Below are 27,230 nucleotides of genomic sequence, written 5' to 3' on the forward strand. Positions count from 1 at the left end.
GTGAAGGAGAGGCAGAAAAAGCCAAGATTTTCTCACACCTTTTCTGTTTGTTTGGTTTTTTCCTCTGAAACAAGATTAATATTTCCTTTCTTTCAGAGATAGAAGGGGTTTTGGGGGGTTTTGTGGTGTTTTTTGTTGTTTTTTTTTCAATTGTAGCTGAAAGTTTGCAAAGCAGTCTGATATCAGTTGAAAACAGATGGTGTTAATTCAGCATATGCATATCCTACTGATAAGTATAAACTGTTCTGAATTTTTCTCACCAGTATTTTCTAGCCAAGATTCTCAGTTAGGTTGCAAAGGAAGAGAATTTGAAGTATGTTCTCCTTGACTGGGAGAAGACTCTTTATAATCCAGTAAAATTTTCCATAGATGAGATCCAGGTTTCAAATAAAATTTGTTATTCTGACTGAGGGGAATGACATATAATGATTTATGTGTTACATGATGAGGAAACAGTGTATTATTAGTTACTGTGAGTGAATAAGCCCATGCTAAGGATGTTGCATTATGTGCAAAAAGATTTATTACAAGGAGTTCATCATTCCAAGATGAAGATGACTGATGTCTTTTTCTATTGCCACAAAAAACTTTGCTATCAACTAATCCCAAAGCTAACAATGAATACTTTGGTAAATTATCCTTTAATATAACTGTTTTGAATTACCAACGACAGAATCACATCACCTCTGTATCAGAACATATTACTGAGGTACAGTTCTGCATCATTAGTTAGTTAAATCCAAAACCAGGCTGTACTGGAGACAGGGTGCATCGTGTGCAAACAATATTTGTGTCTTAACCTAGTACAGGCATCAAATGGTCCATCCACTTCATAGAACTTTTGATAATTATCCACAAGTCTGGCTGAGAAGTTCCGAGTCTCTGCAGTTCTGTATTTACGTAAAATGCCTCTTAAACTGTCAGTGAAACAATAGGGGAAAAAAAGATGTGATGATTGGTTAAGAAACAGTAATTATGTTATGATGTAGTGTGGTATGTTAGAGTATAGTACAGTCACCATGAATCTACAGACTTTGTCTTGATCTTGTTAAGCACCTACCTCATAGCAATTCTGGCAGTGCCATTAGTATTTTTCCAGATGGTGAAATTGTCCAACTTGCTATTATGCAGTACGTAGAGTTCCGTATACCTTATCCTCTGTTTTGTCATTTATTTCATAATCTTTCAGGTTTTCTAAGCAGAATATGCTTCAGAAACCTCCTCTTCAGAAACTTTCATGAGTCATGAGGAAGATAGCATCTAATAAATCCATTTGGATCCTTTTTTTTAAAAAATAAAAATGGGACTATCTTCTTAAAATTCACAAGTAATTTACAAATGAGGAAAGATTTTAATTCACAGACAAAAGTATTTGTTCTGAATTCTTTATCAGATTCAAGCATCAGTCCCGGGCTAGAGCTATAGTTAGAGTACTAACTGGAGTTGGTACTAAAAACACTATATTATAGCAGTGGGAGAACAGTGTTTTCTTTCTATGAAGTTCCTTGATAGTTTTTAATATACTAACATATAAAAAAAATACTTAAGTATATTTACCATATTTTAATACAAAGCATGTAAAACAAAACATTTAGTAAGCATCAGTAGATATTGCCTACATAGCAGCTATATTTTTCCTTCAGTGTTTTCAAGCCATTTATAGCAAAGTAAGAAGTCTGAATTTGTCATTCAGAGAAATTCGTACCATATTCTTTGGATTTGAGGACAGGATTTTTCCCTTCTCCTCTCCTTTCCCTCTTCCCTTTCCTTTTCCCTGTTTTTCCTTTTTTTTGATTTTTCAGAGATTGAATAGTGGAAAAAGTATTGAGCCCATTTGGTATAGAGATTTCAATGCAAAAGCAGTGCTCAACTCTAACAATTTGACTTTCTGTTAGCTTGACAGATGCCCATTGTCTGAATCAATCTGCTAGAGATTTTTTTTCTATTATAAAGTAGCTAAGATACATATAATATATATAATATGTATATATAAAATATGTATATATAATATATATACACTAAGATACATATAATTCTATATACAATTAATACAATTGGGCAGCTAATCTCTTATATAAGCTTGTATCCCAGAATACTTTGCAAATATAAGTAATATGATTACAAAGATAAATAGAATAAAGAAGAGCAGAGGCAAAAAGAAATGAATAATAATAAAAAAAAAAGACTGTTTTCAGGTGAGTTTTGAAGATAATGTTACTGTATGAGGTAGTCAGAAATATTTCCCTTTTGTATAAGGGAAAATTTACAAACAGTGTTGAATTATACTATGGGCAATGGGTAAAGAGACTGTCTTCAGTGAGCAGAAAAAGCAAACAGTACAGATACTGTTTGTAGATATGAGCTGAGGAAATGAAAACATAAGCTTGTGAATAAAGTGTATGTTGTCTGAAATCAGTGAAGTGCATACATATGGAGTATTGTTCCAGTTGTAACATTTAAAGTCAAAGTTTCAAAACATTGGGTTTCGTTCTTCTCACAAACTGATTTTCCACTGATGTATTTCTGCTGATTTGAACTGCTGTTCCTCATTTTTACCAGTATAAATTGAAGAGGGAGGTGCTCCATTGCCCTTGTAGGCAAAAGCTGTCAGTCCTGTTCTAAATGAATCACGAATCAGTTAGTCTGTGTAAAACCAGCTCTTCTATGCAAATGACTGAGAACAACTATTAGGCCTACACACATAAGGTAGACGAAACGGACGTTTAGATCCCTTTGAAAATCACTGCGTAAGGGCCACATCTGTCTGTAGTTTGCATATCAAATTTCCATTGAATTTCTCCTTTCTCCCTCCAAGATCAAAAGAAGCATATGGCCTTTTATGTGTTTAAATGAGGAAAAAAGTTGATATCTTATGTCACGTCAGCTGTTAGGAAGTGCACTGGGCTGTTCCCCTCGCATTTGAAGTGAAAATGGCAATTTCAAACAATTTCACAGAGAAAATGAAAGCAGCAAGAGGATGGAGGGTACAGAATTGCTCATCTGAGGAATGAGTACCTCTCTGACTGACATGAACGAAAGCAAAAAAACTCTGAAAAATGCTTATTGTTTTGGAATAGACTATTTCTGAAAAACTTATTTTGGCTTTAACAGAGGAGAAATTTATCTTTAAAGAGCCTCCAAAGGAGTGAAGAAAAAAAAAAAAAAAAAGGAGAAAATCAAACTGACTGGCATCTCAGTGCTGCTGTGTAGTGATTTAGAAACTAGCATTCTGCATGACTGCTCAGTCCCCAGAGCAAAATACTTGCAGGAACGAAAAAGACAAGAGTTACATTAAAGGAAAGCTCTAGTATATTACTCATGAAGCAGGGTGTTTCCCTCCCATATACGAGGCCAAACTCAACTCATCAAATTCATCTTCCACTCCCCTTGCCAGCAATGGCACACAAGCCAAGACAGTACAGGTTGCCTGATAGGGTTTTACTAAGGGTTAGAATTTGTTCAGAGCATATATTACTCCATTTTCAGGACTACTGATGAGACTAGCTTCTATACATACATGTTTTAATATCTCTTCCTTGCCATGAACAATTTGTCTGCTTCCCTTTTCCTGTTGACTTCAGAGGGGGTTCCCACACTCTATGGTTCTTCATGCCACAAAAGTAACTCCATGTCAGCCTTAGCCACTGGAAAGAAGTTTCTTTATATTCTTGCTCAAATATTGTTATCAAGGGTTAATGAAGTTGATCCCTTCTAATCAGTGGTTACCACATAATAGATACTAAATCCAGAAGGATCTACAAAAACTGACATGAGAAACTATTGCTTTGCACAGGACAAGCTGCAAAACATTGTCCTGTATCTCTGTCTGCATCCTACAAGAAGATGCAGTTAAGGATTCCATACTTACAGTGAAGTAACCTAATATTAGTATATTATGTTAGTATCTTTTGCAATTAGGTTTCATTTACAAGCAATTTTAAAGATACTGTTAAATTACTGAAAGGTCCTTAACGAGTGATAACCGATTTTCATAGGTTCTTTGAAGTAAATTAAATGTTCATAATAATTAATTGCCAAAATTTCTAACTGTTCTTACTGATGCATTTCTAATGGTGAAGAGCACATACCATAGTACTCAGTAACACATACCAACCCTTTGTAAGTTGTACAGCTTCATTACAGTTGCGATTTTTACTGTGTGTTTTGGGGTTCGGAGTGGTTGCATTTGGGGAGTTTTTTGATACATGAAAAATCCCAGATGTGAGAGCTGGAACACAGAGAGCTACAGCACTGGCTTCACTTTCGACCCCATCACTGCTTTAGTAACCTGCATTGGTCCTCACTTAAGGTGACCTCTTTTCTGGATGAGAGAGTAATTTCTGTCCTTCCACTGCTTGACATATTTTCTAGATGCAACCAGTAATTTCATTTAACATATCAGTGTGCGTCTCTCAAACTGATGCTAGTCATGAGTTTGCTGAGCAAGCTTGTTCACTGCATAGTCCTTCTTTGAAGACAAAAAATATTATTTCCTTTTTTTTTTTTTGGTAATTGGAGTAAGCCAACTTTCTGCTGACATTTCAAGTCTGTTGCAAGTCAACGTCAGATGCTTCAGGAAACTTTACCCTGCAGAGGAAAAGGTTTTGTTCCTCCACGGTGTAGAACAGGCTTTCCATCATGCTGTTGAGTCTTCAGAGAATTGTGGTAGAGGAGCGGCCTCAGCTATGACCCACTTTACCTTTGCTTTTTCGTAGCGTCACAGACTGATGGTAGGTAGTCTGACATCACTGTGTCTATTACATAGACAATCTAGTGGTGGCAAGCTCTGCTAAGGATGCTGTCATTGCTATCGTAATTGGTTTGTGCACATGCGTATGTGTATACATACTGTATACATTGTTTGCAGGATTTGTCCCTACTTATACCAAAAAAATACATATACAACTATAGATCTATTTTATCAGCTCTTTATAAAGAGGACAGAAGAAGAAGTTAAGCTTGTTTGTGTTGTGATCACAGAAAATGTTAAAAGAAAATGAATAATGAGGGTTACAGATTTGCTACCAAAATCCAAAATATACAAGAAGCATAACGAGTTGTATGCCTGAGTGTGAAAGCTTGGTTATTGGAGAAAATGAAGCAATATCCAAGCATGGCTAGATGAATAGAGAGAGAGGAGGATGCAAGAACAACACCGTGTCATTTTCAAACAAATTCAGTTGAGGAGGAGAAAGATTGAGTAACTGGAATCAAACACAGTGTTTAGAGGTAGAAATTCATCACAGATGTCCTGAGCCATTCAGTCCCCAAAACCTAACTTTCTCTTTAAAACAGATAAAAAGCAGTGGAATGTATGAGTATTTTCTGGTGCTTGACTGATTCTTGTAGTGGTTCAGAATCTTGCTGGCCTTGTCAGCAATGCCATCAAGTTGAAGGAGACAAAAATAGGTAGAAAAAAGTATTTTCACAAAGATTCAGAAGAAATAGGATAGTCATCTCAAAGGAATTATTCCAAAGTCACCACACAATTTAACAGGGTTCACAAGCCTTTGTCCAGATGACCTCTAAAAATTAAAACTCAGAAGATAAAGCACATCAAGGCTAATGTGTATTGGCAAGGCAGAAAAGGAAACTTTTTCTAAATCTGTTTGCACGCAACCTTCAGGTCAGTGTATTGAGTTCCTCACTGTGATGTTATCTTACCATTGAACAGCAAGACTGAGGAGTGCATTCTTCTCCTGTCTTTATTATCAAAACGTTCTTAAGCTTAAAAATTGGTGGAGGAGGGGGAAGATTGTCTCTTCCTCAGTCATTTAGTCTGTAGTATTGGGGAGAACGTATCTGTAACTGTATCTCAAGCACAAGCTTTGGACTTATTTTAGCAAGGTCAGCTTTGCCTTAGAAGCAGATCTGATTACCCTTGTGTCCATTCTGAAAGGTTGTCCCAGAAATTCTTCTCTCTGTATACAAGGGTCAGCAATAAAGCAATGACATTTATAAAGTATTCATGATGAAACAAGAAGCAGAATAATTTACTTCCAGTTCTTGAGATTTACAGTCAGCATTTAGAGTGATCATTTGCTAAACACAGAATGATTTTGAAAAATTAGTGAGGGTGACAGTAGATAGCCAGAAGTAAATGGGTTAGAATGAAGAAGATGGAAAATGTGATAAAATATCGTAGAAAACTTTGTGGCTTACTCAGTCAGCGAGCTTGCTAAGGTAGGTCATCTGCCTGACATCTAACCTAACCTTTAACAAGTAATTGTAAGGCCTAAGAATGCCTGCCTGTATTTGGTAGGCTTATTGGGCTCCCAAGTAGTCTCATGAAGGTTTCTGCCCCATCTTTCCTTTGGATACTTTAAACCTAAAATGAGCATAACTTTATAAATGTGTTGCAGGGACCAAAACTGCAGACATAGGGCTCAACAGCACAATTACTCCTTTCCACTCCCAATTCTTTGTGATAAAGAGATTAGAATTTGGTGATGATAGCCCCAGCTTGTCTTTTTTCTGCGCTAGTTAACAAATTCAAAAGAAATACAAAAAATCAATTTAACTGCTACTCTGAAGTTATCTGCCAAAATACTGCAGTTGAACTTCAGTCTACTAACGCAGTTCCCAGGTAGCCTGCTGACATAACTGTTGATGAGAATCATAGAATCATAGAATGGTTAGGGCTGGAAGGGACCTTCAAAGGTCATCTAGTCCAACCCCCCTGCAAGGAACAGGGATATCTCCAACTAGATCAGGTTGCTCAGGGCCTTGTCCAACCTGGCCTTGAACGTCTCCAGGGATGGAGCATGCACCACCTCTGTGGGCAACCTGTTCCAGTGTTCTACCACTCTCATAGTAAAAAATTTTTTCCTAATATCCAACCTGAACCTACCTCCCTCTATTTTAAAACCATTACCCCTTGTCCTATCATAACTGGCCCTCCTGAACAGCCTCTCCCCATCTTTCCTGTAGGCCCCCTTGAGGTACTGGAAGACCGCTATAAGGTCACCCCGGAGCCTCCTCTTCTCCAGGCTGAACAGGCTGAATCTCCAGGCTGAACAGGCTGAATATCTAGGAAGAAGAAAAAAACCCACACATTTTATCACAGTACTAAAATTATTTATTTTTTCTTATCCCAATATAGATATCAAGTGAAAATATGTAAGAGTTGCCTTTTGTGAGAGTAGCAGCTGAGAACTAGAGATTATCAATACATTTTCAAAAGCTAGTGGTACATCTTCCTACAGTGTCTATTAGTCTGAGTTTCTTTATATGTAGTCAAAAATATAAAACCAAGATATGGTTGCATTTTTTTTATAAAATGCATTATAAGCTGATGCTGAGATTTATTCATCAGCAATTTAACTGTCATCTGAAAATAATAATTTCATAAAGTATTATAGACCTTTTAATTAGTGTATTATTAATAGCTTTTCCCCAATATCAGTGACCATCTGTGAACTGCTTCACCATCTGTGATTGCTATTTCAGTTTGGGAGGGGGAAATAACAGTGGTATTGCACTGAATTTACAATACAAATTAATAGCCAACTAGACCTACTGCAGATGATTAATTTGTCTTTGATTATAAGTACACACTGAGCAAGAGAAAATTAGTTTCTTTGATTTGTTGGCACAACATGGGTTTGGGAAATGGCCGCAGGAAGCTGAAAACAAAATTAAATTTCAATAAATTGCATTTATTGAAATCTGAAACGTGCAAAAGTTGATGGAATTTAGATGAAGAGGATGAAAAGAGCTTAAATGGCACTTGAAAAGGTAGTGAATGTTTCTTTAAAGATCTGTGACAAATGATGTGTTGATTATTATGATTTCCTAAGGTTAGGTAACAGGGGAGCAGCAAAAGAGGGTTCTCAACACTTTTTAAAAACTTTTGCAATTTGTTGAGGGCGTATTACAATAAACAGATAAAATAGTAATTTATTATCTCCTAATTAAAATTAATCTTGTTGACTTCTTATCTGAGTGAAGTAGCATTTATTTCAGAAGAAATTCCATTTTTAATTCATAACAGTTAATGCTTGTTAAAGTGCTGTCCTTGCCTGCAGAGACAGAAGAGTCAAGTTGGTTTGTACTCTTTTTGCTTCCCTTATTAAGCAGTGCTAAATTGTTTCTATATTTTGCATACTGTAATGGCTGAGGTGATTGGTTTTGGTGTATAGATCAATCTCTTTTCCTTTACCGTGGCAAAATTTATAAGAAGCTATTGGGGAGATAAGATGCAATTTCAAAATCATTCAAGTCCCACTTCTTTATGTAGCTGCATTGTGTGGGAGCCTAAATTTACTTCAAAACTGAAAGGAACTGTTCAAAACCCCTAGTAATTTAAGGTGCAATTTAGATTGCATCTAACCAGTTGCATTGCCTACTTTCATAGTTGATGAAGAGAGATAGGCACCTCCAAAAATAACTCATCAGCTTAAGGTAGATACTTCTAGATCAGCATGAATCATCCTTTCATTAACTGTGGGGAAGTCTGGACATCTGGACTGAACTAGATTCCTATATTTTGATACTGCTTAACTTTTTCTAAGTTTTGTACCGTAGCTTTGGAACTGGAACAAATTTCATTTAAGTAAGCCTTCAACGAACTGAAGAAAGCTGTTGTGATTTAACCCCAGACGGCAGCTAGGAACCACACAGTTGCTCGCTCACTCGCCTGTGGTGGGATGGGGGAGAGAATCAGAAGAGTAAAAGTGAGCAATCTCATGGATTGAGATAAAGACAGTTTAACAGGGAAAGCAAAAGTCACGTGCACAAGCAAAGCAAAACAAGCAATTCATTCACTGCTTCCCAATGGCAGGCAGGTGTTCAGCCATCTCCAGGAAAGCACGTAACAGTGACTTAGAAAGACAAACCCCATCACCGCGAATGCTCCCCTCTTCCTTCTTCTTCCCCCAGATTTATACGCTGAGCATGACATCATATGGTATGGAATATCCATTTGGTCAGTTGGGGTCAGCTGTCCCAGCTGTGTCCCCTCCCAGCTTCTCATGCACCTCCAGCCTAATTGCTGGTGGGGTGGGGCGAGAAGCAGAAAAGACCTTGGCTCTGTGTAAGCACTGCTCAGCAGTAATAAAAACATCCCTGTATTATCAACAATTTTCAGCACAAATCCAAAACAGAGCCTCATACTAGTTACTGTGAAGAAAATTAACTCTATCCCAGCCAAAACCAGCACAAAAAGCACACACCATTTTTGTAAAGCACAGAAATCTTCCCTGAAAATACACGTGTAACAGCAGAGGTGAGGCAAAAGTTACAAGATCGACTAAGAACTACCTATTGTGCCAAATTTGCTGGCACCAGAAAGTCCTTCTTTGATATCTCGATTTCAGTACAAGTTATAGCTGCTCAGTATGCCCTCAGTGTCTAGCTCAGAGACTTTTATTCAGTCATACAGATTTTACATATATTTATATATGAATATGTGTATATGTACATTGATAATTATGCATATATTTTTCAATGAAATGTTATATAAAAGGAAGGTGCGTAGGTCTGTCTATATTCCCCTCCCACACATACATGCACTGTATATGTTTATGTATAAACATATGGAAATTAAAAAAAATACTTTTAAATTACAGTCAATTCAACTTCAAGAATATAAAGTAGATTTTTCAATCTTAGGCTAAACTAAGTCCTAGTGAGTGTCGCCTTTATTTTGCAATGGATTGCTTATCTTCCTGACCTTTAGCACACTGACGGCATTTTTTCATGCCATTTTCTGGTGCTTATTCACAGATACCACAAGCTTTCCTCTCCTTTAGAAAAAGTATGTGGTTAAGATATAAAGTCATACCATGAAAAAAATTTAAACAACTTGTGATTAATTTGCAATCAAGCCTCCAGAATAGTGATTCAGGCTTGTTTTTTCTATTGCAGACAAAAGGTTCTTCAAGCATAACTCCATCAAGCACTCAAAAGAAGGTGAAGAGGACTCTGCCCAACCCACCTCCAGAGGAAGCAACAACAGGAACTCAGTCACCATATACTTCTGTGGGATCAGTTTCACGCAGAAGGATTTGTAGGACCACCACTATGGCCAGAGCCAAAATTCTTCAGGATATAGACAGGGAATTGGATCTGGTCGAACGTGAATCAGCCAAGCTTAGGAAGAAGCAAGCAGAGCTAGATGAGGAGGAAAAAGAAATAGATGCCAAGCTGAGATACTTGGAAATGGGCATTAATAGGAGGAAAGAAGCCTTACTAAAAGAAAGAGAAAAGCGAGAGCGTGCCTATCTCCAAGGAGTAGCAGAAGAACGTGATTATATGTCAGACAGTGAAGTTAATAATACCAGGTCAAACAGAATAGAAACTCAGCACGGCTTGGAAAGACCACGTACTGCACCCCAGACAGAATTTAACCAGTTCATGCCACCACAAACCCAGCCAGAAACACAGTTTGCCCCTGCTACAAGCCCATATGCTCAATATCAGTATTCATCTCCTGCCCTGCCAACTCAAGCACCAACTCAGTTCACACAGCAATCACATTACCAACAACAGCAGCCTTTGTATCACCAGCAGGTTTCACCCTATCAGACCCAGACAGCTTTCCAAACAGGAGCTACTATGTCCTTTACTCCACAGGCTCAACCTCCACCATCTCAACAGCCATCGTACCAACTCCCATCACAGATGATGGTGATACAGCCAAAGCCAAGACAAACCACATTATATTTGGAGCCTAAGATAACAACAAACTATGATGTGATTCGCAATCAGCCTCTCATGATAGCACCAGTTTCAACTGACAAAGATTATGCAGTTTCCCAGCTGGGCAGTAAATACTCTACCTTGGACTTAAGGATAGGACTGGACGAGAGAAATAGCATAGCCAGCAGCCCTATATCAAGCATATCTGCAGATTCATTCTATGCAGATATAGACCCCCACCATACACCCCGAAATTATGTGCTGATTGATGACATAGGAGAACTTACTAAAGGAACAGGAGCACTTGGTTCCAGTTTTAGCCTCCATGAGAAAGATCTGACCAAAACAGATCGACTGCTTCGCACAACTGAGGCCAGGAGGGCACAAGAAGTGTCAGACTTCCTAGCACCACTGCAGACTTCTTCTAGGTTACATTCCTATGTAAAAGCTGATGAAGACCCAATGGAGGACCCTTATGAGCTCAAACTTCTGAAGCACCAGATAAAACAAGAGTTCCGTAGAGGTGCAGAAAGTCTTGATCATCTGGCTGGCCTGTCGCAGTATTACCACGCGGAGGGCAGCTACAGGCATTTCCCAAAATCTGAGAAATATAGCATAGGTAGGCTTACTCTTGAGAAACAGGCTGCTAAGCAGCTCCCAGCAGCCCTCCTTTATCAGAAGCAGTCAAAACACAAGAAAGCTTTGATAGACCCCAAACTAACAAAGTTTTCACCTATCCAAGAAAGCAGAGACCTTGAGCCTGACTATTCAAGCTATATGACTTCTAGCACTTCAACACTTGGGGGGATTACTACTAGGGCAAGGCTTCTTCAGGATGATATCACTTTTGGCCTTAGAAAAAACATCACTGACCAACAGAAATACATGGGGCCACCACTGACTTCATCCATTGCAGCAGGCCTTGGGACTGCACTAGGTCCAACAATGAGATCCACATTACAAGATGAAGCAGACAAGTCTTATAGCAGTGGTAGTAGATCTAGGCCCTCATCTAGACCCTCCTCAGTTTATGGGCTTGATTTGTCATTGAAAAGGGATTCTTCCAGTTCTTCTTTAAGACTGAAAGCCCAAGAAGCAGAACCCTTAGATGTTTCCTTTAGCCATGCAGCACCTTCTGGAAGAACTAAACCCACCAGTCTACCTATTAGCCAAAGCAGGGGAAGGATCCCAATTGTAGCACAGAACTCAGAGGAAGAGAGTCCACTAAGTCCTGTTGGCCAGCCAATGGGAATGGCAAGAGCAGCAGCTGGACCCTTGCCACCAATATCCGCAGATACCAGGGACCAGTTTGGATCGAGCCATTCATTACCTGAGGTCCAGCAACATATGAGGGAGGAGTCACGGACTCGAGGCTATGATCGAGATATAGCCTTCATCATGGATGACTTCCAGCATGCCATGTCAGACAGTGAAGGTAAATTAGGCCTCAGACTGGTATCTTACTATCACAACGCAAATCCTCATTTCTATGCATGTGTCTAATTTTTGTTATACTTCAAAGACTTGTTCTTTCTTCTGTTCCTTGGTGCATCTTCTGTGTATCTACATTTTTGGGGCTTGGTCTGTTTTGGTTTATTTGTTATTTTTTATTTTATCCTAGCAGCAGTTTCTGGATGGTGTTCAGCTCCCCTAGCATGCTCACTATATTGTTGTTGATTTGCTTTCCTTTTGGTTTGCTCGTGCATTTTCCTTTTCACTTGTTGATGTCTATTTTTCTATTGATACTGTGTAGAATATTCCATGTACAATACAGACCCTGCCATCAGTCTTTATGTGGAGCCTTCTCCAGTGGCTGTGAATCATTGAACTTACTTGCAACAGTGTTTATTGGGATTTGGAAATAATCTCCCAAATCTCTAATTTGCATGAAATTTCATGATAGAATTCAAGAACTGGTAATTCCATCTCCCGATGCACCACTTCAGATCTGCATTTATATAGAAATAGTATGTTCATTAAGTGCATTTGTATGTTAGAACCATATAGAGTTTAATGTGATAGCAAAATAGCATTCTACCTATGGTTTGTTGAAAGCATCCTGTCATGTGGGCTTCTGTGCATTCAAAATTGTTATGATGTAAGATAATTTGTCATCTGGATGGTGCAAGACAATCTCATCCTTCAATAAACTTACATAAAGCATTTTACTTCTGTTGATGGATTATGCAGTGTAGCTGGTTTTATATGCACCCCGTACAGTACGTTTGCCAAATAAGCACAAGAGTTTATCTCACTTAGGTTCAGGAAAGGAACCTTTCTGATGTATTATAAATGGTGCAATTAAAAATGTTTCTTCTGAGTAAGTACAGCAGAATGTTAAAGCTGATGTTGAGTACTAAATAATTGCAAATTATGTATCAGTTTTGTTTGAGTCAGCTCAGACTTAATATATTCTAAATTGTTTAAATATCGTAAAGACAGTTTGAAAGAAAATTAAATTAATATGTTCAAAATTGTATGCGCTCCCTTAACTTTTTCTTATGTGTATTTACTGCACAATAAAAGAGACTTTGCATGCGCTATATTGTCTGTAAATGGCAATGATTGTCTCAAAAGACACATTTGCATGATTACGAAGTAGTATGGTTTATTTTTCAGGTTTATATTAACCTCAGTGTTCATTATTCCATTATTGTTTTTTTACATATGCTGAATCTTTCATAAGCATTAGAAAATTGAATCTGTTTGCCTTCCTTATACTACAATATATTGAAGGGTTTTGTGCTGTAAGTTTCTTTTCATATTTCTTAGATATTTACAACCCCCTTATGAATTCTGTGTTTCAGGAGAGGCTCAGGATCATCAGCTTTTTTGATTTTTATCAGAAGTTCAAGTGTTTTCACTGTTTTAAATTCTTAGCACGCAGAGTCCTATAATTAAATCTGAAGGCCGTTGAGAGGAACTCCCCAAGGTGCAACTCATATCATGCTTCTTAAATAAGTAGATGTTATCTTGTCTCAACTCAACTTGTGACTTTTAAGGGTCATTCAGTGGTCAGATTGTGAAAGACACGTGACTTTTCTTCCTGAAAACTAAGAAGAACCAAACTTGCCCAAAAAATGCCTGTTTGGTGCTATTCTACCTCATATAAACAGGTCGTAGAGAATTATTTGTCTGCACTGCAGTGCGTTGTGTTTCTGTTATATATTTGTACAAAGCATCCACACTATATCCTAGGCTGAACATATTTTGGTTTTAAATTAGTCTCTGATTATTTACACTGTTTCAGAAGTATTCTAACTCAATTCACATGTTCCCTGTTAGATTGATATGTTCCTGAATACCAGGGCTTCTCCCTTCAACAGTATTTTTGTGATTTCTTTCAAGCCTTTGTTTCTTCACAAATAGCTTGGTTTTGCACCATTTTGTGTAAAGTCTTGGGAAATCAAAACACTTCATGACATTATTTACAAATATACTGTCTAATAGCAAGTAATTTGAGTTGAAAATAATTCATAGAATTTGGATATAAAAATATGTTCCAAAGAAACAATTGCAGTTCTTTGGAAAGTTATGGCCTTCTTTTCTCCAGGCTGCACTTTTCTCTGTAGTGCCTTGACAGTGGACAGCTATTCTGGCATGTTGCATCCAGCCTTTTAACACAGTTTTATTTGCTTTTTCTTTTTAATCAATTGCTTCTTGATGAGATTTTATTAAAAGAAATTAGTCTTAAGCACCATCTTAGGAAAACTCTTCTTGTGCTAAAGCTTGAATTTTCATCTTTAGAGACTTTTTTAAATGAATGTAAGTCAAGGTATTAAATTTAAATTATTTTTCTTCAGTTCAAATTGAGAGATGTGCTTGACTTTATGTTCGTTTTTTTTTAAGTCACATTCCATTACAAATATCAGAAGAGAATTCAAATAGGACTTTGAGGCCAAACCTTCTGTTTTTCACTAAGTACACCTACGTACTGTAACAAATCTTAAAACCATGCTTCAACACCGAAGTAGTACCGACAGCAGGATTCTAAACTTCAAACAGTTTAAAAAAAGAGCTTTAATGTCAAAAGAGCACAACATCCAGTGGTTCCCACTGAATATAAATAGCGTTTTGAGCGTTTGAAGCACCTGGTATTTTCTCAGGGTTTTGAGTAACACAAAAGCTCTGACCCAGCAAACAGCTCTTTATTAACCCCACAGCTGTCACAGTTTCCACAAACTGTTAAGTATGCTGAAGATACTAATTTTCAAGGATGGTGAAGCTAGCACCCAATTCGATGAATGTAAATTGTCCCTGCTGGTCAGCTGAGAAGATATAAAATGTACGTTTTATAATCTAAAGGATTTTTTTTGCGTTTATATGCTAGTTAGTTAATTCTGCCGTAGAGTTTAGAAGTTTAAAATTGAGATATGAAGACATCAAAACATCAACTCAGCTAAACCCGTGTAATTTTTCATCTGTGGGATTTAGAGTGATCACTTGAACAAGTGATCTGATCTGATCAAGTTTCTTGACTCCACAGCCTGGAGTTCAATCTCACCTTATTAAACTGTGTGTGATTAACAGCATGGGACCTTATTGACTCCAGCAGGAGTATTTTAAAGGTGGAACTATCTGGCTGCATATTGTTAGTCTTAGAAAAAAGGATATGTCCTCTAAGACTCAGTGATTTATCTGTCATGTTGGCTCTTCTCAGGTTTCCAGCTGAAACAACTCGCAAATAATCAAGCCAAAACCAATTGAGTGTGTATGTACACGTGTGGGGCGTGTGTGTCTATATACACATACATACATAACTTTTTTAATTTCATATAAAATATGCACATTCATCACAGTTTGATAAAAAAGTAGGCTGGTCTGAGCTGCAGTATGGAATTCTACGTATGTGCTAGGTTTTCAAAAGAAGAAATCCAGCAAAAGTTATTTCAGCTGAGACAGGCGGAGAAAAAAATATCTTTCTTTCTTCTGCTCAGCTAGTGACAGACAATGTGACGGTCAGCATAAGTATCTGGGACCAGAAAAATGCATTAGGTTCTTCATGTAGGCTCCAGTAAGAAGTTCTTCCAGGATGAATTATGAATCAGCATGTTGTGTGCAGGCACTAGTCAGTTAGCATAAATGTGTAAAGCAAAAGGATTTGCATATTAGATCATAATATTTTATTGAGAGCAATTAATCGATAACTGATCATTAGCCGGACAAACATCGACCTTTAATATTTCTGTTTAGTTCATTTATGTTGATCTAAATAATATCTTCGAACTGTTTCATATTAGATCAAATTTGTTCACAGTCAGGAAGGGAGAGACTGCATCAGGTCTGAACCAAGCTTAAGAATTGTCCAAAGGCCTAATATAATATAGGATGTTGTTTTTACCGCATACAAAGTATCATTTTTCAAAAATCATGCCTATACATTATTCCTCTTTCTGGACAAATTTAATAAAAGACTAGTGAAGAAAACCCTACTTTTTTTTTTTCCCATTAAACTTTTTTCCAAGTATTTGTTATACCAACTAGATTATGGTTACTTCAACAACTAAATAGAGAAGATTATGCACGCTACTACCATTTTTCATTTTAAATTCTCTTCTGTGTCATGGAACAATTGCATTCAGTCTTGTTACTATAGCAACAACTGACCTTATTTAAGGTTTGCAATTCTGGTGGTTTTGCTGGAACAAATATTATCTTTATCTTTGAATTCCAAATTTATCTTGCTTATTAAAGCATAAAATTCAAACTTTTGTTACATTCTAATTAGCTGTACATTATTTTGGTTTACGCTGATGGGCAACATAGACGAAAATCTGTGTGTTGTGTAGTGGAAATATTATTAAACACGTAGGAGATGATTCTGATCCCAGTAGAGTGAAACCTATGTTAGTTGACCCAATAGTCAGTAGGCAGAAATATGTGTATTTGCAAAACTACTTTCAGTGAAACGATGTTACTTGATCCCCAAAGGGTGTCAAACACAATAGATTTTATATAGGTTTAAAACTGTTGCAAATATAAGAACATTAATCTTATGGAGTTATTGTAGAAAGAACATTCTGGCTAACTTTCCACGCACAAAGTTTCATACTGCAAAATCGGGGGATGGAATTCAAAAGGTAAACACTTGCAATATTTGTACGTAAAATTCCAAAGAGTATAGATTGCTTCATATCTTCTTTGATTTAAGATGATACTGATTTCGAAAAGGAGTCACAATTTTTTTACAAGTAGTTCTAGATTATTTCCAAAATATTTTGAACAATATTACGTTCAGAAGTTTAGGAATTAGTGGAAGTTGAGTTTTGAGGGTTAGTTTTTGTGGGTTTGGTTTGGTTTGGTTTGGTTTGGTTTTTTTGTTGTGTTTTTGGTTTTTTTGTTATGTTTTGGTTTTGTTTTTTTTTTCCCTGGTCTACTGCAAAGTAACTAATTTGACTAATTTTTTTCATCGAACATTTTAGAAATGTATGAAATCTGCAGTGTATTTTTAGCTGCCAGAAGGAAGGAAATGGCTATAGCACTCGGCAGTGGGTTTCTTCTGGTATTTAATATCCATAGTTTTGACATAAACAGACTCTTCTCACTCTGCTATATCACTTACAGCTAGATTATGCCTGAGTTCAATGTCTCAAGTCTCACCTATAACTTTGCTTTAGCTGCATGGCCAATTAGTAACCACTATGCATGTTCGCTATGCACAATGCACATGATTGCCCTTTGCCCAGCACTGGATCAGAACATTTGACCTGTCCTTGGTTTTCAAAGCCTATCATCTCCGTCGTGAAGAAACAGATTGGTTTGACAAGCCCAGGGAGTCTCGTTTGGAGAATGGACATGGCCTCGACAGAAGGCTGCCAGAGAAGTTGCCCCACTCTCGACCACTCAGTCAACACCAAGATCAAGTAAGCTGTCAAGTAAGCTGTGTCTTTAGTTTCTTAAATGTTTGACAATTTAATCATACTATCTAATAGTGTAGAGACTACAGGGTTAATCAAATTCCACTTACATTCAGCTGAAGTGCTGTATTGAACCTGTACTTGTCATCAGTACTTGACAATGAAATCAGTAATATTAGTCTGCAATTCAGTATTAATTTTTCAAGTTGTCTTTTGATTTTTGAAACATATCTGAAAGGATTTAACCTGTTAATTAGAACTATCTACACATTAGATATTACTCTTAAAAATAAAAAAATAAACCAGTCTCCTTTTATCTTATCAGCTTTATCCCATCCAAATTCAAGCCCCTTCTTTTAGTAGTTTAAGGAACAGAGTAGTTTTATCATGTTGACACTTTTTCCGGCTTTTAGTTGGTCAGTATAATCCCAACAGTTTGTGGTCAATTACTGAACAAATCAGGAAGACTTATCAATGTAATAATTCGAATGTTTCATTTATTATAGCGAGAAAGAAAAATATCATATTCTGCTTTTCAAGCTTACCGACTTTGAAATCATTCACCTTTCGCATACCATCACATATCCTCTTTGTATTATTGAAGTTTATATATTGGAAATCTTTAAGATCTTCACTTGCTTGTTTCAGTTATCATTTTTACTGATCATTGAGATTATACTCTATTTTCCATGAGATGCTGTGGATGCAAGAGAAGGTACTGCATGGCCCTTTTGTGGTACTTAATAGCTTATATCGCTCATGTTAATTTCTCAGATAACACACAATCAGGAATATCCTAATGTCATGCAGCCTTAGAAACTTTTTTGCTGCTGAGCATTTTTACTGACATATGACAACAGAATGTAGGTTTTATGAAGTAAGTTTGTAGATTTTGTGAAGTAAGTTTGTAGATTTTATGAAGTAAGTATTCAAGTATCTTACAATACAAGATTGTCATTTCTTTTTCCCTCATTTCCTATCTCTAGTTTAACATATATTGAGATCTACACAGCCTAAGTTGTACTGAGCCTGACCATTTCTTGTCGAGAAAGAGGGTTTTACAAGATACAAGTCTTACAGAAATCCATTCAAATAACTCACTCTGTGAACCAACTTTGTTGCAGGATAAAGGGTGTTTCAGAGTCTTCACAATTCGTAATATCACTGGCAATAGATAAAAAATTGCCTATCTGAGCACTTTAATCCTCATGAGAAACATGCGTTGTTCTGAGCATGCGTAATTGTATTTAACCACTACAGCATCATGATGTAAAATTAAAAATTTTCTTTGAAAATCAGTTTTTTCCTAAAAGAGGATGTTACTGCTATCCTGAGCTCTGTGATATGGAGGTGGTCAGTAATATGTTTAACTTTTAACGCTCCAGAGATTTTGCCCTGGAAGCAGTTGCAGGGCAAGCTACTAGTCACAAAGGTCCAATCTTTGTTTTTTCTCTCATATGAATAGCACTACACTAGGATCAATTGAAAGATTTTGATAATTTTTTTCTGGAGGAAGGTTAGGGGCCTGAGTGTTTCTGGCTTTTTTTATTATTTCCTGAAGGAAAATATACTTTTTTTTCTCCCTGAAACTGTTGTGATATCTCCATGTTTATATGGAAATAGAGATACCGCATTTGAAATCTTTCCAAAGGCAATTTTTAAGGTTTTGTAAAATATGGATGGAAATTGGAGCGTGAACATGTTCTAAATAATTCTATGTGGTGCCATGTAAAACCATGTAGAAGAAAAGTGATGTAGAAGGAGAAGCTTTACAAAAGTTCCCTCTTCTTCTTTTTCTACCCAGGTTAGCTAGTGACATTCACCACTGGCACAAAATAGTATCCGTGCATCTGCAGAAGAGAGAAATGCCAGCTCTCACCAGCTCTGCATCGTCTACCTTGTGAAAATGTTACTCAGTTACTCAGTTACTTGTGTATGTCAAATATCTTCTGTGGACATTTGTTTGTGATAACTTAAAAAAAATAATATTTTCTAGACACATCCAGAAAATAAATTACTTTAAGATAAGGTAAAAAGGATCAGAGCCATTTTAAAAAGTTTCAGTAGCTCCACATTGAATTCTTAATTCTTTGCTTACCAATAGAAGCAAATAAATCAGTAGTAACATCTCTATTTTTAAATTCATTTTATATTTTAAAGCTATTGAGAAAAATAAAGTTTTCAGGCCAGTGAGTGTGCTGAGGCAAAGTAAACACGCCTTAAAGCCTTTTTGAGCCCTGTCTTCTCTGTAACAAAAAAAGTTACTGAATCCATTGTCCCATGTGGTCTGTCTCCTCAAGTGAGAGCTGTAGTGTCCAGGCATAACCATTTGATGATGATGATTCTATAATGCACTCTGGAGCCAAAATGGCAAATTGTTCTTCATCTTGACTGTCTGAACAGGTCCAGGTCCACCTTCACTCAGAGCTTTCTCTGTTGTAGATGCTTTCCTGGAATCAGTTGACAGTTTCCTAGTTAGCATAATAGTTAAGCCATCCCAACTCCTTTAATATCCCATACTGAGCACAAACCAACCACTAAAGGAAGTATTTGCATCAGTAGCACTAATCTGCTTGTGATGTATCAGTCAAAATTTCCAAATACACTTATCCACTGTAAATTCACCTTCTATATTTTCTCCTTTATTAAAAAAACACTAATATTTTACTGACCACTACAACATTTGTATTCCAGGAGATTTTGTTTCACATGCGTGAAACATCAATTTCCTTACTAGATGAAATCAAGACTGCTTGATTACGTCCCGCAGAGCTTGTACAATTAAAGGTAATAAATAAAGCACAGCCCTGTGCTTTTGAAGCAAGAATGCAATGGAGTGACAACCCTGAACTTCCAGGTTTCCATGGATTTCTTATAACCTAGCAGATTAAGCTCACATACTGTATTATTAATAATAATATATATATTCTGTAGCAACTTTTGTGGTGCTACATAGTATTCTTAAATCATATTAAATTGGAGTGCAGTTTAGTATCTTAATAACTATTTCCCAATATAGTGATTCTGAACTGCTTACCTGAGGAGAGTAAACATGGCTTAAACCTAATCAATACATAATCTATTGCAGATTTATCATAGAATCATAGAATCATAGAATGGCATAGGCTGGAAGGGACCTTAGAGATCATCTAATCCAACCTCCCTGTCATGGGCAGGGACGCCTCTCAACTAGACCAGGCTACTCAAGGCTCTGTTTATCTTGGCCTTGAACACCTCCAGGGAGGGGGCATCCACAACTTCTCTGGGCAATTTATTCCAAAGTCTTACCACCCTCGTACTGAAGAATTTCTTCCTAAGATCTAATCTAAATCTGTTCACCTTCAACTTAAACCCATTTCCCCTTGTCCTATCAGTGGACACTCTTGTAAAAAGTCCCTCCCTAGCCTTCCTGTAGGATCCTTTCTGGTATTGGAAGGCATCTATTAGGTCCCCCCGAAGTCTTCTCTTTTCAAGGCTGAACAATACCAGCCCCGCAACCTGTCCTCGTAGCAGAGGTGCTCCAGCCCCTGAATCATCTTTGTGGCCCTACTCTGAACACACTCCAACAGATCTATGTCTCTCTTATGGTGAGGACACCAGAGCTGGACACAGTATTCAAGGTGGGGTCTCACAAGAGCAGAGTAAAGGGGGAGAATCGCCTCTCTCGACCTGCTAACCACGCTTCTCTTGATACATCCCAGGATGTGGTTGGCCTTCTGAGCCGCATGAGCACACTGCCGGCTCGTGTTGAGCTTCTCATCCATAAACACCCCCAAATCCTTCTCTTCAGGGCTACTCTCAACCCACTCTGTGCCCAGTTTGTATTTGTGCCTAGGATTGGCCCGACCCAGGTGAAGGACCTTGCATTTTGACTTCTTGAAGCTCATGCAGTTTGCACTGGCCCATTTCTCAAGCCTATCAAGGTCCCACTGGATGGCATCTCTTCCCTCAAGTGAGTCCATGGCACCACACAGCTTGGTGTCGTCGGCAAACTTACTGAGGGTGCACTCAATGCCGTCTTCCATGTTGCTGACAAAGATGTTGAACAGCACTGATCCCTGTTGATCTCAACAGTTTACTTAGTCGCTGCCAGTTGACCTGAAACTTCTTTAAATCTCCAGACATCAAGGCTCTTTTCTATGATTATTGTCTGTGAAAATTATTTGTGTATCCTGAACTAGACTGGCTATTTTGAACAGATTGGGAAGGAACAGTAGGAGGAGGTGCCAGGGGAGTAAGAAATCATGACAAGGAAAGGGACAGTGAGAGTAGGTTAATAGGAGATAAGTAGCTTCTCAGTGAGGGGTTTTAAATACAGACCTTCCAGTGATCGTAGGAGAGTCTTTTTAAGCCCTATATGAATAATAAGATCCCAGACTGATCATAATACTAGTGTACTGTCATCAGTTTGCTTTGGCAACAGTTTTCTAATCACATTAAGAAGGAAGGGCTCTAGAGATGCAACCTTTCCAATGTTTATCTCCCATTTCTAAAGAACCTCAAAAGTATATGCTCGTCTTCCTTCATAGATCTGTACCATTCCCTTGAAATAACCTTTAAGTCATGTCTTTTTAGGAGCACTTGCATATTTAAAGGTGATGAAAGAATGAGTCATAAGGTGAACAATGGAGTTCAAATGAGAAAATGTGACAGAGATCCAGAAGGCTACCTGAAAACTTTTGTTCCACATTTTTTAAATCCATCCTGCTTAGTTTTGCTTATTTTCCAACTACCAAGGATACTTCATTTTAATTTGTAGTAAACTGCTTTCTCTGTTTGAGGCTTGGAAGGGGGAGGAATTTTGTGATTCAGATTCTTTGGAAATACGATGATAGATAGGACATTTCCAAGTGTAGTGTAATAGTTAAAATATCTAATCTAATGTAATCCAGTTTCAGTCACTCAGCAATGTTATTCTCACTGCATGACAGAATGACTTCTAAATCAAAAGTCTGAGTTCTGTAATGACCAACTTGCAGAAGCAAAGGCCACTCACTTTGCAATTTATTAATGAGCAGGAACGTTGTATTTGTTAAGTTTTTCTTCAATACTTCTTTTGCAAAATACCCCCATCATCAGGGATCTATCAGTGAAGAGAACTTTCCACCTTTAGGATTTCTAGAGAACTTCACATTCTTGCTTTGCACAGAGGAGATGTAGCAGTTCGAAGGGACAGGATTACCTTAGCTGTGGAAATTCGGAAATTCCTGGTGCCGACTTTCACAGGGCTTGTGCACTCATGCCAAGTACCTGTGGTATTCAGAAATTAGGATGGACAATCTCTAACCCATCAGCTTGAGCATCCACTGTCCATTTCCTGGATGCCTAACTCAGATAAAATTTCCCTTGCAGACTGTATTTCCCAAAGGACTACAGCCAGGCATAGCTGCTGTGATTCACTTTATCAGGCCCTGTTTAAGATTTGAGTGGAAGGGGAGGTGCAGCATCATTTAAAACCAGAAATTACTGTGACTGTGTTGATCTCATCCAAAGCCCAGTTAATATATTGTAGCTGTTGCTATGGGCTTTGGCTGGAATACTAAAGTACACTTGATGCATTTTAGTTCTTAAACATATATAAGGCATTAAAGACATTTACTCTTCTTAACTGTCCTCTTTACCTTATAGAATTCCCTTATATGAGGCTTCCGTAGAGTTTTCTTATCAGACAAAAAGTGTAAGGCAAATTGAGTTTATATTTAAACTGATTTTCTCAGACTGCTAAAACCCCAGCACATTTATTGGCCATTCATTCTGGTTTTCGGAGGGGCTTTGAGCTGACTAATACCATGAAACATGTGACCAGAGCTTAAATTCCAGGAGGAAACGCTTTATAGTCCGGTTCTCATTTAACTCACTGGGATGCAACACCCAAGGGCCCACTGAGTAATGTGCAGAAAAATGTGACCCGAGTCCAATGTCAGCTCAAAGAGCATAACAGGAGGGAAAACACACCGGAGAGTCAAAATGTGTCTGTGATCAGAAGAGGATGGCAGGAGCTGCAAGAACCATTACCTGAGTGTACTGAGTGCTCACAGAAAGGTGAGGAAAGGATCTCCATGACAAGGACAGTTGGCAGGAATCTGTAGGGTTTTTGTAGCAAATAAGCAGGATCACTTTTGCCTTGTGACCTAAACCTGGGCTTGGGGACTTACAGGTCCTCCGTTCCTGCAGCCGTGCAGTGGAGGGGATGCCTCTTCTTCACCATACCTCAGACTCATGCTGTTGTGATTTTGTGACTTCAGTGGGATCCCTCTGCGTCTTTGCTGGGGTAACTGGGGGAACAGGCAGCTAGAAGGGCTCCTGGCATATATTCAGGTGAAGCAAAATCACTTTAGTGAAAGTTAGATGTGAACACTTGGAAACACAAAATAATTTGTTTTCTACAGGATTTCAAATACACTAGTAAATTTCAGATAGATATATGTGGGCATTAGTGGTTAAAGTAAAACCATCAAAACCAATGTAACTGTTCTTTCCATTATCTATTTACAACCACTGTTTTTTCCTATTTATTCCACCACTTTCAGATAAATACTGTTCTGAAGGTAAATGCCTAATGGCATGTTCAATTTAAGTACTGATTCCCACCAACAATAAAAAATAGTGTGCTACTCTGAATGCTAATAAACTGTAATGCTTTTATTCATAACTATATGAATCACCAAGATTTATACTTATCATAAAATTCTGGAAGTGAAAGTAATGAGGAAGTAATAGACTAAAGTAGGAGACAGTCTCTATTTTCTGATGTGTTTGTCAGTAAATCATGTACAATAAGGCATTGAATATTCTTGGATTATTATTTATTGAAAAAAGTAATCTTGCTAAAGAAAGATGAGATAAAGCAATTTAAAAAAATGTGAATTTAAGATTATGAGCCACAATGTTCCTCAGTTAATTTGAATTGCTCCCACAGAAATGTATCCCAGCTAAGGAACTGTTCAAATGTTTTCATATTGCTTCTTTTGATTTGTGTTATTTTCTATTTTTTTTCTTTAATAAAGAATAAAATTAGATTCATTATTTCAGATATTTTACAATTTTATGTAAGCTACACATGGCAAAGTTTTTTTTACTGTTAAATTATGCTTGCTGAATTTCTGATGATGTCATTGAAAACGTAGCAGCATTTATGAGTGTGGAAGCCTCAGGGCACTTGATACACTTCTGGTAATATTAGACCTTATGTCCTGGCAGATTTCCATGAAAAGTCCTAAAGACTGCCTGATCTCAGGTTCTGATTTATTCTGAAGTACTTGTCCACTACCAAATCATAGAATCATAGAATCATAGAATGGTTTGGGTTGGAAGGGACCTCAAAGATCATCTAGTTCCAACCCCCCTGCCATGGGCAGGGAAACCCAAATCCATGATCTCCCTTTTGTCTGAGATTACTTACGGTCAGTACTATTCTCAGTGTGTTATGGGAGGATTTCACCCTTTTAGATGCAACATCATCCACTGGATTAGAAACTGAATTACGACAAAAGATGTATAAACTCTCCTGCTCACTGAGGGATTGAGCTAAACAAGTCCTTTGACTTCTCTGTTGCCTCTCATGTCTTTTATGTGTGCTATCCATTAGCATCATAAACTCTCCAGGGCAGAAACTGTGTTTGAAGTACTTAGTTCAGGAGGAGCTTAATCCCTTTATATGCTACTTAAATATAAATAACAGTAATAAACTCTTGGCAGTGGGCTGCTGATATACTCAGACTGCTGCAATATCCATGCTTATTAATATTGTCCCATTGGCTCCTTGAATCTTCCTCCCCCATCTCCCATCCCATTGGCACGCACCCTGGAGCAGTCATAGAGGGTCACGCTCTCTCCTCTCAGTCCGGGTGCAGCGCTCAGGCTCGGCACCGCTGTGGGAGAGGCAGAGAGATGGTGGATTCTGTCTTGCTTCCAAAAGACCAAAACTGCAGGCAAAGAGGGCGTGTGGTAGCTGTGAGGTGTGTGAGTGTTGCAACAAACGCTCTTTCTGCAAAGGCATTTGGGTTTGGGCTCGTGGTGATCGTCTTGGGCAAGTGGGTTAGTCCCTGCTGCATGGCCCTCCTGTGCCCGTGTCGTGGGGCAGGTGGGACTGTCCCAGCTGGGCACCTGGCTCTTTGGTTGTAGAGATGCATTTCTTTCAGCTTTGACAGCCCAACTGAACATTGCACATTTTCATATAAAATGCAGTCCTAAAAGTTTTAGGTTGGGTCTTTCAAAAGGCTATTGAAGTTTGATGACAAATGGTACGTTGGAATATGTGGGTTTGTTGAAACTAAAGCAGTAATTCGTGGCTGTTTACACATTCAGCCACCATTTTTTTTAGGTCTTTATGAACAGGATTTTATAATAATTACAGGAATTACATCTAATTTCATTCTTCTCTTAAAGATTTTGGGACAAAGATTAGTATTAAGAGAAGCTACAGAAGACAGTGACCACTTTCTTGTCATTAGGAAGTAAAGATCAAAACTGAATATGATAGCTAACTAAATATAATAACTATATTGAAAATGAATGTGGCTTTATGGAAGGAAATATTCATTCCCCTGCAGAAGGATTTTGCAGTCTGACAAATGTCTTGAAAGTTGGGAGAGTATTTGAATTGTGAGGTTGTGGTATATCCCTGGATGAAGTAAGTTCGTTTGCTTATTTCTGTTTCAACTGCCTAAAATTATTGATGCAATTGATGCTGTTTTATCCTTTTATGACATGCAAATTCGTGTTCCTCAGATAAACGGGAAGCCTCTGCAGTACATTTTCCCTCATGCAAGGCTCAAACTACTGAGAGACCCGAAGGATCACACAGTTTCAGGTAAAAAACAACAGCTCTTTACGAGACATCATAATTAATTTGATTAGCATGAATCATATGAAAGATTTGCAGTCTTGAAAATAGTTCCTGTGTCATATGCAGCAGGAAATCCAGCGGTCATTTTAAATCTTGCTAGTTGGTTATAACAGAAAGCAGCAGTGCGGAATAAAGGTCACAACATCTGTTCAAGATACGTAAGCTATACAGACATTAGAAACAGAGGGAAAATCTGTTGTGTTATACATGTGAGCAGTCTGGTTTGCTGTTGCTTTTTATGTAACTATATTCTCTGTATGAGTAGTTTCTACAAAATAGGCTTGTGTAGGTGTTCAACATGTACAGAATTTTATTCTTTCTGTATTGGAACTATTCTATAGAGGGGGATAGCAGAAAAATCAGATCCCATTTTCCTGTGCTATCTTCGCGTAGAGACATTTATCACAGGACTTCAGGTTTGTTCTCTTTTCCCTAACGCTAACATAAATGTTCGTGTAAGTCTGAGCCTGCTTACAAAGGAGATGAAAGTGGCAAAGGTTATGTTCATTCACCTCCCGGACTGTGGGCAGGAGAGCAGTGTGATGTTTTCATGGATCGAATTGTGAAAGGCTGCCGGTTACAGGATCAGGCGAAGGTAACGTCTGTCTGTCTGAGCTCTGGAATCACGCTTTCTCACATCTAATACTGATAAGGAATTTGAAGGTTTTTTAATATCCAGTTGTCTTCTTTCAGAGGTACATGCTTTAAGAGGGTTTGGTGTGAAGCCATCAGACTTTTTTTCAATTTGCTTAAAACTTTCTCATCCTGCGTGCCAAACTCTGTTTCTGCGCAGAGGTAATTACCGGCTGCCAGCTCCTGTGTTCCCTCGGGGATTAAGTACAAAGTGGCACGAACTTACTTGAATTACTAAATATTATTTTCAC

At 37.8% G+C, this 27,230-nt stretch overlaps 1 protein-coding gene across 2 annotated transcripts in view; it reads left to right on the plus strand.

Annotated features, from left to right (window-relative positions):
- PCLO (piccolo presynaptic cytomatrix protein) overlaps positions 1-27,230 on the plus strand; it is a 401,981-nt gene that overhangs the window by 222,392 nt on the left and 152,359 nt on the right. Inside the window, exons 7-9 of one of the 2 annotated variants that reach the window (XM_086610093.1) lie at positions 9,868-12,076; positions 17,368-17,516; positions 26,229-26,310. In XM_086610093.1, coding sequence (XP_086466219.1) covers positions 9,868-12,076; positions 17,368-17,516; positions 26,229-26,310 — 2,440 coding nt within the window. The remainder of the gene's footprint in view (positions 1-9,867; positions 12,077-17,367; positions 17,517-26,228; positions 26,311-27,230) is intronic. The other variant, XM_086610095.1, reaches the window with a different exon arrangement.

Source organism: Tauraco erythrolophus, chromosome 4 (genome assembly GCF_009769465.1).
Source record: "Tauraco erythrolophus isolate bTauEry1 chromosome 4, bTauEry1.pri, whole genome shotgun sequence".
NCBI lineage: Eukaryota > Metazoa > Chordata > Aves > Musophagiformes > Musophagidae > Tauraco > Tauraco erythrolophus.